Here is a 15,024-nt window from a genome sequence, read left to right as displayed (position 1 = left end):
TACTGAGATCTCATAAGACTGAGGGCTGGTTCTGAGCTGAGGCTATGATGAACTTTTGACCACAAAGGAAACACTGGGGATGGGGTGTTGAAGAACTGCTCCTGCCAGAGGCCCATGTTGAGAGTTGGGGTGATGTGTGGTAAGTTTATTAGCATGTGTGTAGGTTCTTTTATTATTTGTAATGTTTTCTCTGTAATACTTTTTACCTTAAGAATAAAGTAGGCTTGCAAAGGAAGTGCTGTGTTATATCTTATAACTGTAGCAATTACACCTATTAACCATCTCTGAAGAGATGGCAAGCAGGTGGCCTTTGGCAACTTGCCTGTGCTGGGAATGACACAGTGAAGGCAGGGAACTGTGCAGTCTGGAAACACCCGTCAGAAGGAAGAACGATGTAGGTCTCCACCCAGAAAGGCAACATCTGCAGAGCTGGAAGTCTGAGAGGGGGTGACCTTGCTGGGCCATTGAGGGTAAATACAAGTGCAGATGTCCTAAACTGTAACAATGGGTTCATGTTCATTAGTTTTATTTGTGGTTGGTACAACTTCAAATAGTTGAACATATTTGTATAGTTAGATGTATTTTTTCCTCAGATAATGGCTTTTATATTCTAATGGACATAGTTAACATAGTGTTTTATTAGCTTCAATACTACATTTCCTGTTGTCAGGAGATTTTTGCAGCTTGCAAAGTAGCTTGTAGTAAGTCTAATGAATTTCTCTCAGGGGTAAGTTTTTGAAACTGAAAATCTCTGTAGCCATGGATGCTCATGTTCTTTGTGAATTTGTAAATACCCCTTTTATCTCCGCTTTGAATGCAGGCTTTTTAAATAACATCTTGCTGGTAGAGATACAGTGGGAAGATGGTTTAATAAAAAGAACTGCATTTAATAGTGGTCTAATCAAGAGACCTGTCAAGCAGTCTTACCATAAAATATGTTGACCTTTCAGGCTAATAATCTGTTTTACTACTATGAGAAACTTTAGACTTAAAGAAAAATTAATGTATCTGATACTGCTCCTTAATTGAAACTCAAGGCTAACTAAAGGAGCTGAAAACTCAACTTTGTATGAATACCTGGAACATCTGTTAGGGCTGCAGATATGTATAGTGATTGTTTCACAGCAGTAATATTTTAGTAGGGAATATGCCAGCATGCAGTAATGGTCTTTGTGGTAAGCTTTCTTGGGCAGTCTAATGTTGCTGAGTTTTCAGTCATGCTGTTTGATGTGGACTTTATCTATCATTAGCCTTTATAAATATGATACTGAGAAGCCTAATGTTGTTTAGGCTGGAAGAACTTTTCAGTGGGCTATCTGGTCAATCCCTTAGCATCATGGCAGAAGCAACTATATTATTCTCAGATCATTTCTAATTTGTGTCCAGCCTTAAATATCTCCCATGCCGATGACTTCACAATCACTTTTTGCAGTTCACTTCATTATCTCACTATTCTTTTTAAAGTTGTTTCTAACCACCAATTTAAATTTTCCCTTTTATAATGTATAACCATAACTACTTGTTCTTCTTCAAGTACTGTCCCTCTGGGTGGTGTATGGTAGATGTAGTTGCATCCCTGCACTGCTGGTTGGAGAACTTTGGTAGTAGTGTCTGTTAGGCCCACAAATGCACTGTCCCCCTGTGCTGCGCCACAAAGCTAGCCAGTGCGCCCAGGCTAACCCTCCTCAGTTCTGTCTCAACTGTCCGTGGCTAGAGACAGAGGTGTGCTGTCCATTAGGATCACTATATCTGCTTTGCATAGTTAGCCAACCAGTTTATAGTACAATTTCCTTACTTTTCACAGCTTGTGACACATTCATCGATCTCTCTCCCAGCCATAGCGTACCTCCTCTCACAGGACAAGGCATACTCCATACATTCCAGCTTGGGGATTCTTTGCCTCAAGAACTGGCTCCTGCTTGGTTCCAGCACTTAGAGTACTCCTGTTCAAGAGAGGTACAAGAGATACTATTACACAACGTGAAGTCCTCAACTCGTCACACTTACCTGCAGAAATAGTCCAGATTTCAGACTTAGTGTTCTGCCCAACAAATATCCCCAACAATGGCAACTATACCACATATCTTGGACTATGCATTTACCCTGAAGAAATTGGACCTATCTCTGAGCCTCCCTCAGGGTCCACCTAGCAGCTGTAACAGCATTCCATCAACCTGTTGAGGGATACATGGTGCTATCACACCCAACTACTAAGAAGTTCCTCAAGAGTATAGTAATCTTTTTCCCACAAGCTCAACCTCTTACCCACACGTTGGACCTACACGTGGTGCTGAAAGGACTGATGAGGCTGCTGTTTGAATCCATGGCCACATATTCACTGATGCATCTATGTATGAAGACAATCTTCCTGACAGCAATTACCTCAACCAGGAGAACAGGGGAAATAGCCACCTGGATGATGTATTGCCTCTACATTGTGTTCTCCCCTGACAAGTTTACGCTTAGACCCCATCCAGAATTTATTCCTAAGGTAACCTCTCCATTTCACATGAATCAACTGATTCACCTCCCAGCTTTCTACCCCAAGCCTCACCGAGACAACAGGGAAGCCATTTTGCCATACCCTGGATGTCAGAAGAGCCATGGCCTTCTACTTAGATAGGGCAAGAGCTTTCAGGAAATTTCCTAGACTTTTCCTTTCCATTGTAGACAGATCCCAGGGCTCAGCAATATCAGCCCAAAGGCTCTCTAAGTGGGTCTTGAACTGCATTAGGCAATGTTACCAAGTTTGCAACATAACCCCTCCAGATTTGGTTTGCATTCACTCCACAAGGTTGATCGCCTTCTTCAAGAATGTCCCTGTCTCAGATCTGTAGAGTAGCGACATGGGTGTCTGTCCATACCTTCGCAGAACATTATGTGATTACTGTAGAGTCCCTCTCAGACGCTATCTTCGGCTCCACAGTATTATCATCTGTAACTGACCAGACTCCGAAGTCTTAACCCACCAGTAGGGATACTGCTTGAGAGTCACCTATCATGGAACACCTATAGGGACACTACTCAAAGAAGAAGTTACTCACCTTGTGCAATAACGATGGTTCTTTGAAATGTGTCCCTATGGGTACTCCACAATCCAGCACCCTCCCCTCTACTTCTGAGTTCTCATTTATGGCTCTGCAGTAGAGAAGGAACTGAGGAGGGTTAGCCCACATGCACTGGCTAGCCTCGTGGCACAGCACAGGGGGGACACGGTATGCACGGGCCTGATGGACACTACTATTAAAGTTCTCTGATCATCAGCAGAGGGACACAAGTACACATACTATGGAACATCCTCTAGGGGGACACATCTCGAAGAACCATCATTATTGCACAAGGTGAGTAATTTCCTCTTCTGCTTATCTTTGCTAATGAGAGCAGCTGATCTTGGCTCTTTCTAATGTCCATCAAAATATTGGAGAGCAGCCATCTCCATTCCATCTTTTCTTTAGATGGCTAAGATGACGAAAAGTTGCCTTGTAATTAAGGGAACCAGGAAGAAAGAATTCTATTTTAAGCTGTTCCACAAATTTCTTGTTTGACCTTTTGGAGGTTATTTAGCTTTATATCACAGATATGGAAATTAAGATGCAGAGACTAAAAATTTTTCTTACAGGTGTTGAGGCTATATCAGTATTTGTAAAGCATGTTCATATCCTGAGAGTGGAAGATATTATGTCAGTGTAAAGTATTTATATTGAATATGACCAGTTTTCTTAACATCATTCCTCATATCTTATTTTCCACTGTTTTTACTGTGGAGAGGCACTGCTCAGCGATGAGAACAAAATAGCTGTAAATCACATTTTGAACATTTAGCTGAATCAGCTTTGCCTATAAACTTCAGATTTCAAGAGTCCTTTGTGAGCTAGTACTTAGGACTATATTTGATTGGATGAGGTGTTTATTTGTGGCATAACTCACCTTAGAATTGGAATGTCAGAACATTCCCACATCATAACACACTTTATCTGAAGTTCATCAAGCATCTGACAGACTTTACTGAGAGCTCCATGGGTCTGACAGCATCTAACGACAGCATGGTGTAATGGATTTAGCAGAGGCTGCAATTAGGAGTTTCTGCACTCTTTACTTCAGTTCATGCTTTATTATATATATCACCTTTTTGTCCAAGGTCTCTTTCTGCTTTACAAGCCAGATTATGCCTCACATACATACCTCACAGGGGTATTGGATCTTTTTTATTCTTGAGAGTTAAAAGTTGAGGCTCAGATAAGTGAAGCAACTTATCAGTGGCATAGCTGTGCTGAAAAACCCAGGTCTACTGTCTTACATTCCCAGTTTAAATATTTGCAGTGAGACATAATTAATTTCCTTTTTCATTAGCTTAAGACTTCCATAAAGGGCAGTGTAGAATAACTTTTATTTACTTCAGGAAAAGTAATCATGAAACCAATTACAGGTGGTAGATCTTCTTGTAAAGTACCTCTTGAATAAATAAAATCACACTAAATGGAAATAGTGTAATAAAATGCCGTTTGACTGGGAAATAAATCTTTAGTTAGATTTGATAATATATACAAAGTTGGTGGCAGCTTCTAAAATTTCTTCCATAAATCTGTTTAAATGTAAAATCTGTGATATTATTAATTCAAGTACACAAAGACAAAAAGGATTAGAGTTCTGTGACATCTAAGTGTTTTACAAATTCAAAAACTACATTTCTATTTAGAGCCGCAGGCAAACATTCAAATAGAAAAAGCATTATAGTAAATAGAAATTGATACTGCAGTGAATTTTACATTTGTTATCAATACATACTCTAGATCTATCAAGAGTAGATTTTGGATTGAATTGGATTAACAGCTACATTATGATTTTATAGACTTTTTCTGCAACTTGTACATATGCTGTTTGCCCTTCACAACACACTGAAGTATAAAAGTATTTTCAGGTATACTTCAATGCCTAGGTACTCAGTTTTGTGCCATCAGGGTTTGAGGAAAAAATTTCAGATGCTTTGTATTATAATTTGATTAAACATCCTGTATAGTTAAGATTTCATAGGAAGGTTAAAGATCTGTTTTAGTAATTAAATATTTATTATAAGCCTGATTATTTTTTAATCTTGCCAGTCAATCCCCAATTTAATTTTAGAATAATAATTAAAAATAATTCTACCTGAAACATCTAATATGGCATTTTGCTGGAAGAGAAACAGTCTGAAATTTTTGGGAAAATCTGCCTAGGTATTTCACAAAAGTGAGAATTTGAAACATGAGAATTTTTTCACTTTTGTGAAAGCAGAAAGGCTGCATATGCCTACCTTTTTAGGAGTTCAAAGTCTGTGATGAATCTTTCAAAGCTTAGAGCCTTTGCTGAGTTGTTAAACTCTGCCAAGTCAGTTTGAGAGACTTTGAAAAGACTGCGGATGTGGCTGTGAAACTAGGGTGTTGTAGTAGTACCAAGCAGGAGACAAGATATGCTAGTTAAAACAGCTGTCACTTGGGATGTAATCATTTGCATTTTGATGGAGAAAAAATATCATCGTTCCTCATGGAAGTGGATCGAGGATTATCGGTTTTCTATAATGTTAACGAAATTCCTAGTCAAAATCTTTGAGGAAGTTACAAATCTTAACTCTGACATAGTATCAGCACCTATATTTTGTCTGTTCACCAACAGTCCCTTTACATCCAGTCATGCTGCCATGTCACAGTATTTTGTCTGCTTTTCCATTATGGACAACAGATCCTGAACTTTTCTATTGGAAATAAAGATCTGTAAGTTGCTTCCAACTCATCACGTCTGCACCATCAACCCAAACTCTTTTCCACCCACAGTTTGACAACTGGAATTGCTGCATCTCCTTTCATTCTTTGTATGCACTCCAGAAACAACTTTATTAGATTCACTGTTAACTAAAAGCTGGTCTGTCTGTGTTCCAACTGCAAAGAACAATGTGCCTCTCATATTTAATAATACATTCTTCCTTCACAACTATACATGCCTCAAACACTGTGTTGTAAGAGACTCATTTTCATGCACCACCTCTCAAAGTACCTAAATATAAAATAGGTGTACGTGTAACGAACTGGACAGCATGTGCCATATCTCACCTTCTCTCTCCTCCTACCCTGTTCCAGTGTGAGAGTATACTACAGCTCCCAGCTTCACAACCTGACTTTTCAGTTGAATCTGTAAAAATTCATGCTTTTAGCTCTTTGGGTACCTGGTTTAATATCCAATTTGTTGACCAAGATGACAGCTGTCATGTATACATCTTGTGTGCCTAAATCACAAGGTAAATTGCAGGGATGGGCATAAGGTCAGAGTCAAGCTTAACTGTGAAATCTTAAATATAAATTTTCCAGATTTTTCTAACTTTTTTTTTACTAAAGTTTTCAAATGAGATTTGAGTGATTGACTGTGGTTATTTTATCATCTTAACTCAGTGTTTTGTCTGAAAGTCAACATAAATTCCTGAAGCCTCTGTCTCTAAACTCACTTTGAGTTAGAGTTTAAGATGACCCTCAGATGCAGTGAGATCTCTGTGGTCAAATATCTGCACTTCCAGAGACCCACTGACCTCTGTGGGGCTCTGTGCAGGAGCAAATCTCATTGCGGGATCAAGGCCCAAATCTGCCTGATGGCTTGAGGGTTTTTCTATTCTAGTGCTTTATGGTTTTGTTCAAACTGTGGCAGTGTCCTCAGTCTGACATGAAGAAAAGTTATGCTAGTGCTCTTCAGTTAATAAAAATTTTTAGAGCTATTTTAAAAATATATTTACAAAATTAATTGATTAAAATTGGGAAAAATATTCTTTATCAATTAAATGACACTAAAATTTGGACTGTGTTAATGTGGTTATGTGATGGAAAAAATTGGTTTGTGAGTATTTATGAAATTCATCCATTTGTTACCAAAAAGTTAAAAACAAACAAGCCACTACTTTTGCAAGTTCCCATATTATTTGGCCATTTTGTTACAGAGACAGACAGGCAGCAGAGGGAGCACACATTGGTTAATCAGTCTAATTCCCAGAGTGATGCTGACACTGGTGATGGCAAGGAAGTAAAGGAGGCAGGTTTTAGTTTGGCTTTTATTTAATCAGAAGCAAAATAAATCATTTGCATAATGAAAAAGGACAGACTGGAAAGCCAGGAAATGTTAGTTCCTGATTTCTAAGAAGATATTATTAAGAAGGGAGAGTGTTAAAGTACACATTCAGAACTCTAAAAAGAATATGAATGGTATCCCATTGTAAACTGCTGCACTTCTTAGTTAGTCATGCTCCTAATGTCTGTGGTTCCCAGTATTTTTGTTCCCTTTGTATGGTATTAATAGAGCACATCAAACATAAGAAAAGACCCAGATGTCAGTAAAGCCATTTTCAAACTTCAATTTTAGGGCAGCAGCAATGACTCTAAGGACAGTGTTGTTATCATTGCAAGCACTGTTGGCAGCTGCAGAACCAGATGATCCACAAGATGCTGTAGTGGCAAATCAGGTAAGATGTTCAGTGAAATACATAAAACAAAAACTTTTTACTAATTATCTTCCTCTTAAAGGGACCTCGTCTATTCATATTTCATTCCAAATTTAGTTTTTGGAGAAAATAGCTTTTATAGAATTTAAGGCCAAATGGCAAACTGCAAAGGAGCAGTGTTGTTGTTTTGTTTTTTTTTTAAATGTTTGCAACCGAGACAGTGAAGCACTGAGAATCTAGAAGTGATACTAGATATAATAAAATCAAGTTTCACTTTTGTTTGTTTTTCCTTATCTTCTGAGAGAAATGCAAAGAGTAAAACAGCATAATGAAAAATTCCATTGGATTAAAAAAATTTAATCTTTAATAATCTAAGGAGTTATGAATATAGGTAAAGGAATGTAGTCATCTCTAATGACTTGACTTGATTGTATGGTTGAGCTGGCAACTGGTCCCAGACCTTTATTTTAGTACAGTATGAATATGCCAAATCTACAGAAATACCAGCTGACAATGAGTCAGAACTTTAAAGAAGCAATTACATTCAGTGACTGTTTACTTTGCTCCCTGGAAGTAATTGATCTGAATGAAGCATCCTATGTATTTGATGTTTGCAGACTCTCAAATTAACTGTTTTGGATATTTTAGGTGGCTTGTAAAAGTCTGTGGCCCAATACAGAGATGCGGAAAGTAGCCTTAACTTGAAAATGTTTTTAGTGTAATGTGTCTTTTACTACAGTATTTTACTAGAAGTCATGTGTGGCCATTTTAAAATTTGTTGAAAACTAGATACAATCAATCCACAAGTGAACATTTTGTTAACTTTTGTTGAACAAAGCCACAAACTTTGCTTTTGTAAGTCAAAGAGGGTAAAGGGTGAAGGTCCCTGCATACTTAATAGTGACAAAGGTACATTGTGGGTACTCCATTTGACATAAGGAAAAAGCTGAGTGCTTCCAGTATCCAGTAAGCTTGTACATCTGACTTACATTGAACACCCTGTCGAGTGTGGTTAGAAGTGTGAAGTCATACCTCTGAAATTCTGGACAGGAAGTAAGGGTGCAAAGACTATGCCTGAGCAAATAATGGCTTTCTGGTTCATTGGCTATTTCAAAAAATCAGAAGAGTCAAAGAAGAATTGTTGTTGATTGAATAACACATTTAATTTAGTTTTTGAGATTTTTTTAATATATTTCAGTTTTGGAATACAATTCAAAAAATGTGAAACAATTGAAAAATATCACAATTGAATGTTTTTGGATAACTTTTTTTTTTTTTAAACCAAAACAGTTTGGCAGAATGCTGTGATGTCACCAAATTTTACCCAGCTCTAGCCACGTCCCCATATCTGACTTGTCACTCTAAGCTAGCAGGTTTATGATAGATTTACAGTAGTTTTCCTGCTGTGCCAAACTAACTTTCAGAAAAAAGCAGATTGAGATCAGGGCTTCACTACCTGGGGGAAGCTGTTTCATAGAATTATAGATGATCAGAGTTGGAAGGGACCTCAGCAGGTCATCTAGTCCAACCCCTTCTCAAAGCAGGACCAACCCCAGCTAAACCATCCCAGCCAGAGCTTTGTGATGCTGCACCTTAGAAGTTTTTAAGGATGGAGATTCCACCACCTCCCTAGGTAATCCATTCCAATTCTTCACCACCTTCCTAGTGAAGAACTTTTTCCTAATATCCAACCTAGACCTCCCCCACTGCAACTTGAGACCATTGCTCCTTGTTCTATCATCTACTACCACTGAGAACAGCCTAGCTCCATCCTCCCTGGAACCCCCTCTCAGATAGTTAAAGGCTGCTATCAAATCCCCCCTCATTCTTCTCTTCTGCAGACTAAATAAGCCTAGTTCCCTCAGCCTCTCCTTATAAGTCATGTGTTCCAGCCCCTTAATCATCTTTGTTGCCCCCCTCTGAACTGTTTCCAATTTGTCCACATTTTTTCTGTGGAGGGGAGGGGAAGGGCCCAAAACTGGACACAATATTCCAAACTACACCGAAGTTTCTGCTCTTAGCAGCAGTGCAGAGAGAATGCACTGGTACAACCATGTTGTTGTAAGGCTTGGTATATGAATGAATGCACTCAAACAGTTCTCTCAGAGCCTGACTTGCTGTTGGCCTGCCTTAACTGTTGCGAAGTCAAGCAAGGCTACCAGGCATTTTGTACAAAGGATGTCTGCACCAGTTTCCTTGGTGAGGGTACATTCATCCTTGCTGTCATAATGTTTTTTCGTAAAAATAAAAACTGTCTTGCTCCAGTGATGACAACTGAAATATTATTTCCCTCTCTACATACTGACAGTGGGATTTATAAAGGTAGTCTTACAGTCTTCTAGCAATATTGAAGGTGAAGAGATGTTTCTCTTCAGAAATGAAAAACCTTCATTAACCTTTGCCAAAAGTTCTCCTTTTAGGCTAAACCGCTGTGTTCGTAGTGCTGAGGAGCAATACTCTTTGCTACCTCACACCAGGGTTTTGTGGTGGGCTGGTGGGAACGTGTCCAGTAATTCTGTGGCTCTGCTGTCATAGGGAGAATTTTGTTTCCCCCACTTCCCTGCAAAGATCTGCAGAAAAGTAATTTTTCTGTGTTTTGCAGTGGCATAAGGATTTAACCCTTAATTACAGTAGCTGGTATTTTTACATGCAGCTGTCACTGATGTGTTAGTGGAAAGAATAAGTTAGCAAAGAAAGTAATTTTAAACATAATTTGTGATATATAAAACATATATATCAATATATATACATTATAAAATATATTTTACATATTTTCAAATTAAACATTCACAAGGAGAATCTCTCTCACACTTGTTGGAATGTCATTTTCATAGAGACAAGGTGGGTGAGGTAATACCTTTTATTGGACTAAATTCTGTTGGTGAGAGAAACAGGCTTTTGAGCAACACAGCTCTTCTTCAGATCTGGGAAAGGTGCTGGCATCATAGCAAAATGCAAGGTAGAACAGATTGTTTAGCATAAATAGTTAGCACATATTGCAAGAGACCGTTCAAGATGAAGTGGCCTGTTAAACCCCCTCTTCTTATCCTATGACTGCAAAGGTGTTAGGAGGTTACCTATTGTTGTAATAAGCCATAAATCCAGTGTCTCTGTTCAGTCCATGATTTTTCATGTCTAGCAGAGTTATGAATTTAAACTCCCAGGCTCGTCTTTTGAAAGTGTTGTGCAGGTTTCCTTTGAGTACCTTTCCCAGACCGGAAGGAGAGCTCTGTATGGCTCGAAAGTTTGTCCTAACCATACTGTAGTCCTCTTCATCTGTTACCATTTCATTTATTAAGGAGCATTGCTTTGTACATGTTGTTGTAATGTATAATTAATTTTGAGATTATACAAATGACACAGATTGTTACCTCTTTGGGGCAGGGACACACTCTTTTTTAGGCAGAGCAAGGAGTGGGTGTACAGTGCTTAGCAAAGCAGCGTCCTGGTCCATGACTGGTCTCCTAGGCGCTACTACAGTACAAATAACTAATTGTAACACAAATACAAAAAATAAGTGTAGTACTAATTATATGCCAATGTTATACAGATTTCAGATGTTTGATGTTTCCTTGTATAAAAAAAAAGACATTCAGAACAATAATCAACCATACATTTCAGTGTCCTTCAGGATATGCCCCAGATCTGTACTTCTCCATATATTTAAACCGTACGTGGACAACATTTTCAAGCACTGTCACATTGGCATTACTCATTGTTCACATAATTCAGGACCCTATAAAATGTAAGGAGGTGCAATTGAAGGGAGATCTTTATTTCAAAACAATAAGGTTACTTAAACTTGCTGTAAAAGTATGTAAATTTCCGATTTTGAAAACTGTCATTAAATATAAAGATTACTAAATCCGGCAGCTACTATCTTGCTGGTCTGAAAATGTAATTTGTGACAAATGAAGCACTCCTCTGCTTTTAAATGCATGACACAGGTTGGAAACTTCCATTGTTTTAAGGTAAAGTTCTGTTACTTATTAGACTACTTGTTTTTTTTGGCAACATTAGTGTAAAACACTACTTACATCTTCGCACAATTTTTCTAGTAAGTAAATTTACCTTAAAAACTGGCAGGCTTCCAGCCATTTCCATGTGACTACCTGTTTCTCAACTCTTTTTTTGTCACAAATGATATCAATATACCTACTTCCCAGGAGGAAGTCCAGTAGTAAAATGGCAACCCTCACTGAGACACTGCAGACCTTTTCTCAGTAATGGAGGTACGAAATGCAGGTATGTTTTCTTTAAAAAAAATAATTAGGAAAGTACTTGTAAGAAATTTAGTGTGTGCAATTCAGTGAATATTACAACACAGTTAGTTAATTTCTGCTCTCTGCTACACTGGTTATGTATACTGAATAGCTGGATGAACGAACATCAGTGTTGTTACTCTGATTCTACTCAGTTACTAATGTAAAATCAGAGTAACTACATTAGTAACTGAGTAGAATTTGATTGTATGTGTAAAATATACAAACTCTCTCATCAAAATATAAATGCAAACTCATTAAGTTACCTGATGCTTGTGAGTAATGTTTTTGTAGGTTTGAATCCTCAACAGCTAATCAAAAATTTCAAATTTCATTTTGGAAATCATAGAATCGTAGGACTGGAAGGGACTTTGAGAGGTCATCTAATCCAGTCTCCTGCATTTATGGCAGGACCAAGCATTATCGAGACCATACTGCTTATTACAAGATTTGAATATAGTATATATAGAAAGAATTATAGAATGGAATTTGCCAAAGTCAGCTGGCCTTTTAATTGAACCTTGCTGAATAGTTATAGTTATATGGATTTACTTTTTTTTCTTTTTGTATAGTACAAACAAAACCCAGAAATGTTCAAACAGACAGCTCGACTTTGGGCACATGTGTATGCTGGAGCACCAGTTTCTAGTCCAGAATACACCAAAAAGATAGAAAACCTTTGTGCGATGGGCTTTGATAGGGTAAGTATGCGTGTATATATGTGTACCTTTTTTTTTTTTTTTTTTTTTTTACAAGCTAGGATCAGGGCAGGTATATGTAATAAGAGCTATAGGCCAATTTAATATTAAAGGTTTGCTACTTTCATAGTCATTAGTACATCTAATCACTTTATTTTTCTGTCTGTTTTTCTTTTTGGTGATGATTGGATGTTTAACATACAATATTTTAGGTACTAATAAAGTAATTTAGTAATTTTCATTTTATAATTAAATGGAGTTTTTTCCTAAGCTTTTAATGCTAGACATTCTCAGTTAAGAGACTGTAACGATCAGTAATTTAGCAAATCTAGATCTTGATGTGTGAAGTCTCCAGTCTGACTTCCATTGCTACAAATGGATTTATGCGAAGAGCAACTTCACATCCCGAAAAATCTCACTTCCTTTATTTTGTCTTCACAGAATGCAGTAATAGTGGCCTTGTCTTCAAAATCATGGGATGTAGAGACTGCAACAGAATTACTTCTGAGTAATTGAGGCATGGAAAGAGCTGCTTCTGTAGTCCAGCTTGCCCTTTCTGAGGAGCATCACCATCTGTTATTTTTAGGATTCTATATAGATTCTCTTTTAAAACTGGCACTCTTGCCTGATGATGCTAACTAAGCACTATTGGAGACTGAAAAACCGCTCTGTAAATAAAGCTAATTAAACGTCTGTGTAAATTTAAAAGGGGAAATACTTTAATTTTTTCTTACGAAATACTATAAAAATTCTTTGAGCTCAGCTAAAACAATGGGGGGAAAACATGCCTACTTTAGTGTTTAGCAGTGTGACCAAGACTAGCAGGAATTTGCTTCAGGATTTTGATTTAATTATTCAGATAACATTTTTGAGTGTCAAAGTCATCAAAATTGTTGGTGTCACTCATCACAGCTATCTTACTGTTTTAAACATGGATCCTGTGTGCCTGTGGATTGACTTATATTTGCATGCTTGTACTTTACTAGACAGTTTAGATAGGGTAGCTGAAGAGAGCACCATTTAAGTACTTGAATGTTCTTCTTAACTTTTTTCCTGAAAGCGTTTCAAGATTTACCCAAAGTTCAAATGGTGACCTGTTCAGAACCTCTTTCTTCTCAGTCAAGTGACTGGGAAATCTGCTTATCTGCCCTCCTTGACAACACATGCCTAAAATATCATTCTGGATTCCTTTCCATAATCTGTGGGTTTGTGTGCCATTAACAATAGCCTTGTTCCTACTTTAAATGGTATGTTTTGAATAACCAGTAAATGTGTTTAACCATCGTACTTGCTACACAATCATATAAGGGTTTGGTATGTGTGGACATAGCACAAAAAAAGTGGAGCTGCTTTTTTGGTTATAGAAGTCAGAACTTCAATAAATTTGGATAGTTTGAATTTGCTGCATTTGGGGGAGGAACAATTGATTCTGTAATATACTAAGAATAAAAAATAGTTTTTTTTTTATTTGAGTACTTGCTATGATGCAATCAGCTGTTTTTTGCAACAGCTTTCTAGCTTTATTTTGGGCTTCAGTATAAGGGTTGCTTACCAGGTACTTTAAAAATTCACTCTTGTTTGCATTTTTCCCTAGTTGACACTTGGAGACTGTGTTGGTGTTTTTACTGTACATACTTCAAATGCACATAGAAGTAGAAGTGTGTTCGCAGTTTAACTTTCTTTTGGATTGATGTTTCTGATAAACGAGAACTGAAATTATCTTCGCTTGTACATAGTCAGTCTTTCTATTTGTATTAAAATTACATTTCATCCTGAGTTAAAAGCTTGAAAATTATTAGTTTTGCAACTTCAAACACTAGTGCATCCATCTAAAGAAAGTTGTAATGTCTTTATGGATACAGTTTGGACACTTCTGAAAATACATCAGACATGAAACTTTCAGCTAAAAGAGAGAGAAAAGAAACAAAGAATATAGACTGGGGATTGTGGATGATAGTGTACCGTAAAAGGCTTCTTTTCTGTGACTATCTTCTCCTACACAGTAATCTAAGTGGGAGGAAATATACATGTCATTTTGCTTGAACTATAAAATGAGCTGAAACGGTGTCATACTTCATAGAAGATTAGGTTTGTAAATGGATACTGGAAGCAATGGGGAACGTTATTAAAATGTTGAATATCTGGAGCAAAGTAGTAGGGGGAACAGAACCAGAAAATAGGGATGGAAAAGACCTAGCTAATGCAGGACTGCTTCCTGCAGTATTCTATCTAATATGTTCATACTTTAAATATACTTGTAGGGCGTAGTAAATTTTTAACTCAGTGCAATCCTAAACACAGTTGCTATAGTCTTTCTGTACTTCTTTCTGAGGTTTATTCAGTGATCATATTTCTTGGATTTTCTTGCAGTAGTGTAAGTCATTTTCAGAGATGCCAAAGGAAACAAGATTTTTTTTTGTCTTTCTTTGATATTTATTTTTTTTAACAATTAAAAAGCTACTACTGCTCAACTGGTTTGTTAGGTAATAGCTAGAGACAGAAAACTATGGCAATTTTGCCATTTGTGTTAAAATCTCAAGTTATTGATCTTTTGTCTTATATAGTTTGATAAGAACATTTTGATAATTTCATTTACATGTTATTTACCCTG

The 15,024-nt window shown here is 37.3% G+C and overlaps 1 protein-coding gene across 2 annotated transcripts in view; it reads left to right on the top strand.

Moving 5' to 3' along the window:
- Positions 1–14,189, top strand: part of UBE2K (ubiquitin conjugating enzyme E2 K) — a 63,571-nt gene extending 49,382 nt beyond the window's left edge. For both annotated transcript variants that reach the window (XM_067531200.1, XM_067531199.1), the window contains 3 exons: positions 7,375–7,474; positions 12,288–12,416; positions 12,855–14,189. In XM_067531200.1, coding sequence (XP_067387301.1) covers positions 7,375–7,474; positions 12,288–12,416; positions 12,855–12,929 — 304 coding nt within the window. In that variant the 3' untranslated portion in view covers positions 12,930–14,189. The remainder of the gene's footprint in view (positions 1–7,374; positions 7,475–12,287; positions 12,417–12,854) is intronic.
- The last annotated feature ends 835 nt before the right edge of the window (positions 14,190–15,024 follow it).

This window comes from Emydura macquarii, unplaced genomic scaffold (genome assembly GCF_026122565.2).
Source record: "Emydura macquarii macquarii isolate MOO-44397 ecotype Brisbane River unplaced genomic scaffold, CSIRO-AGI_Emac_v2 contig_3128, whole genome shotgun sequence".
In the NCBI taxonomy this organism is placed as follows: domain Eukaryota; kingdom Metazoa; phylum Chordata; order Testudines; family Chelidae; genus Emydura; species Emydura macquarii.
Note: the sequence above shows the minus strand (reverse complement) of the source record. Positions and strands in the feature narration are given on the sequence as shown.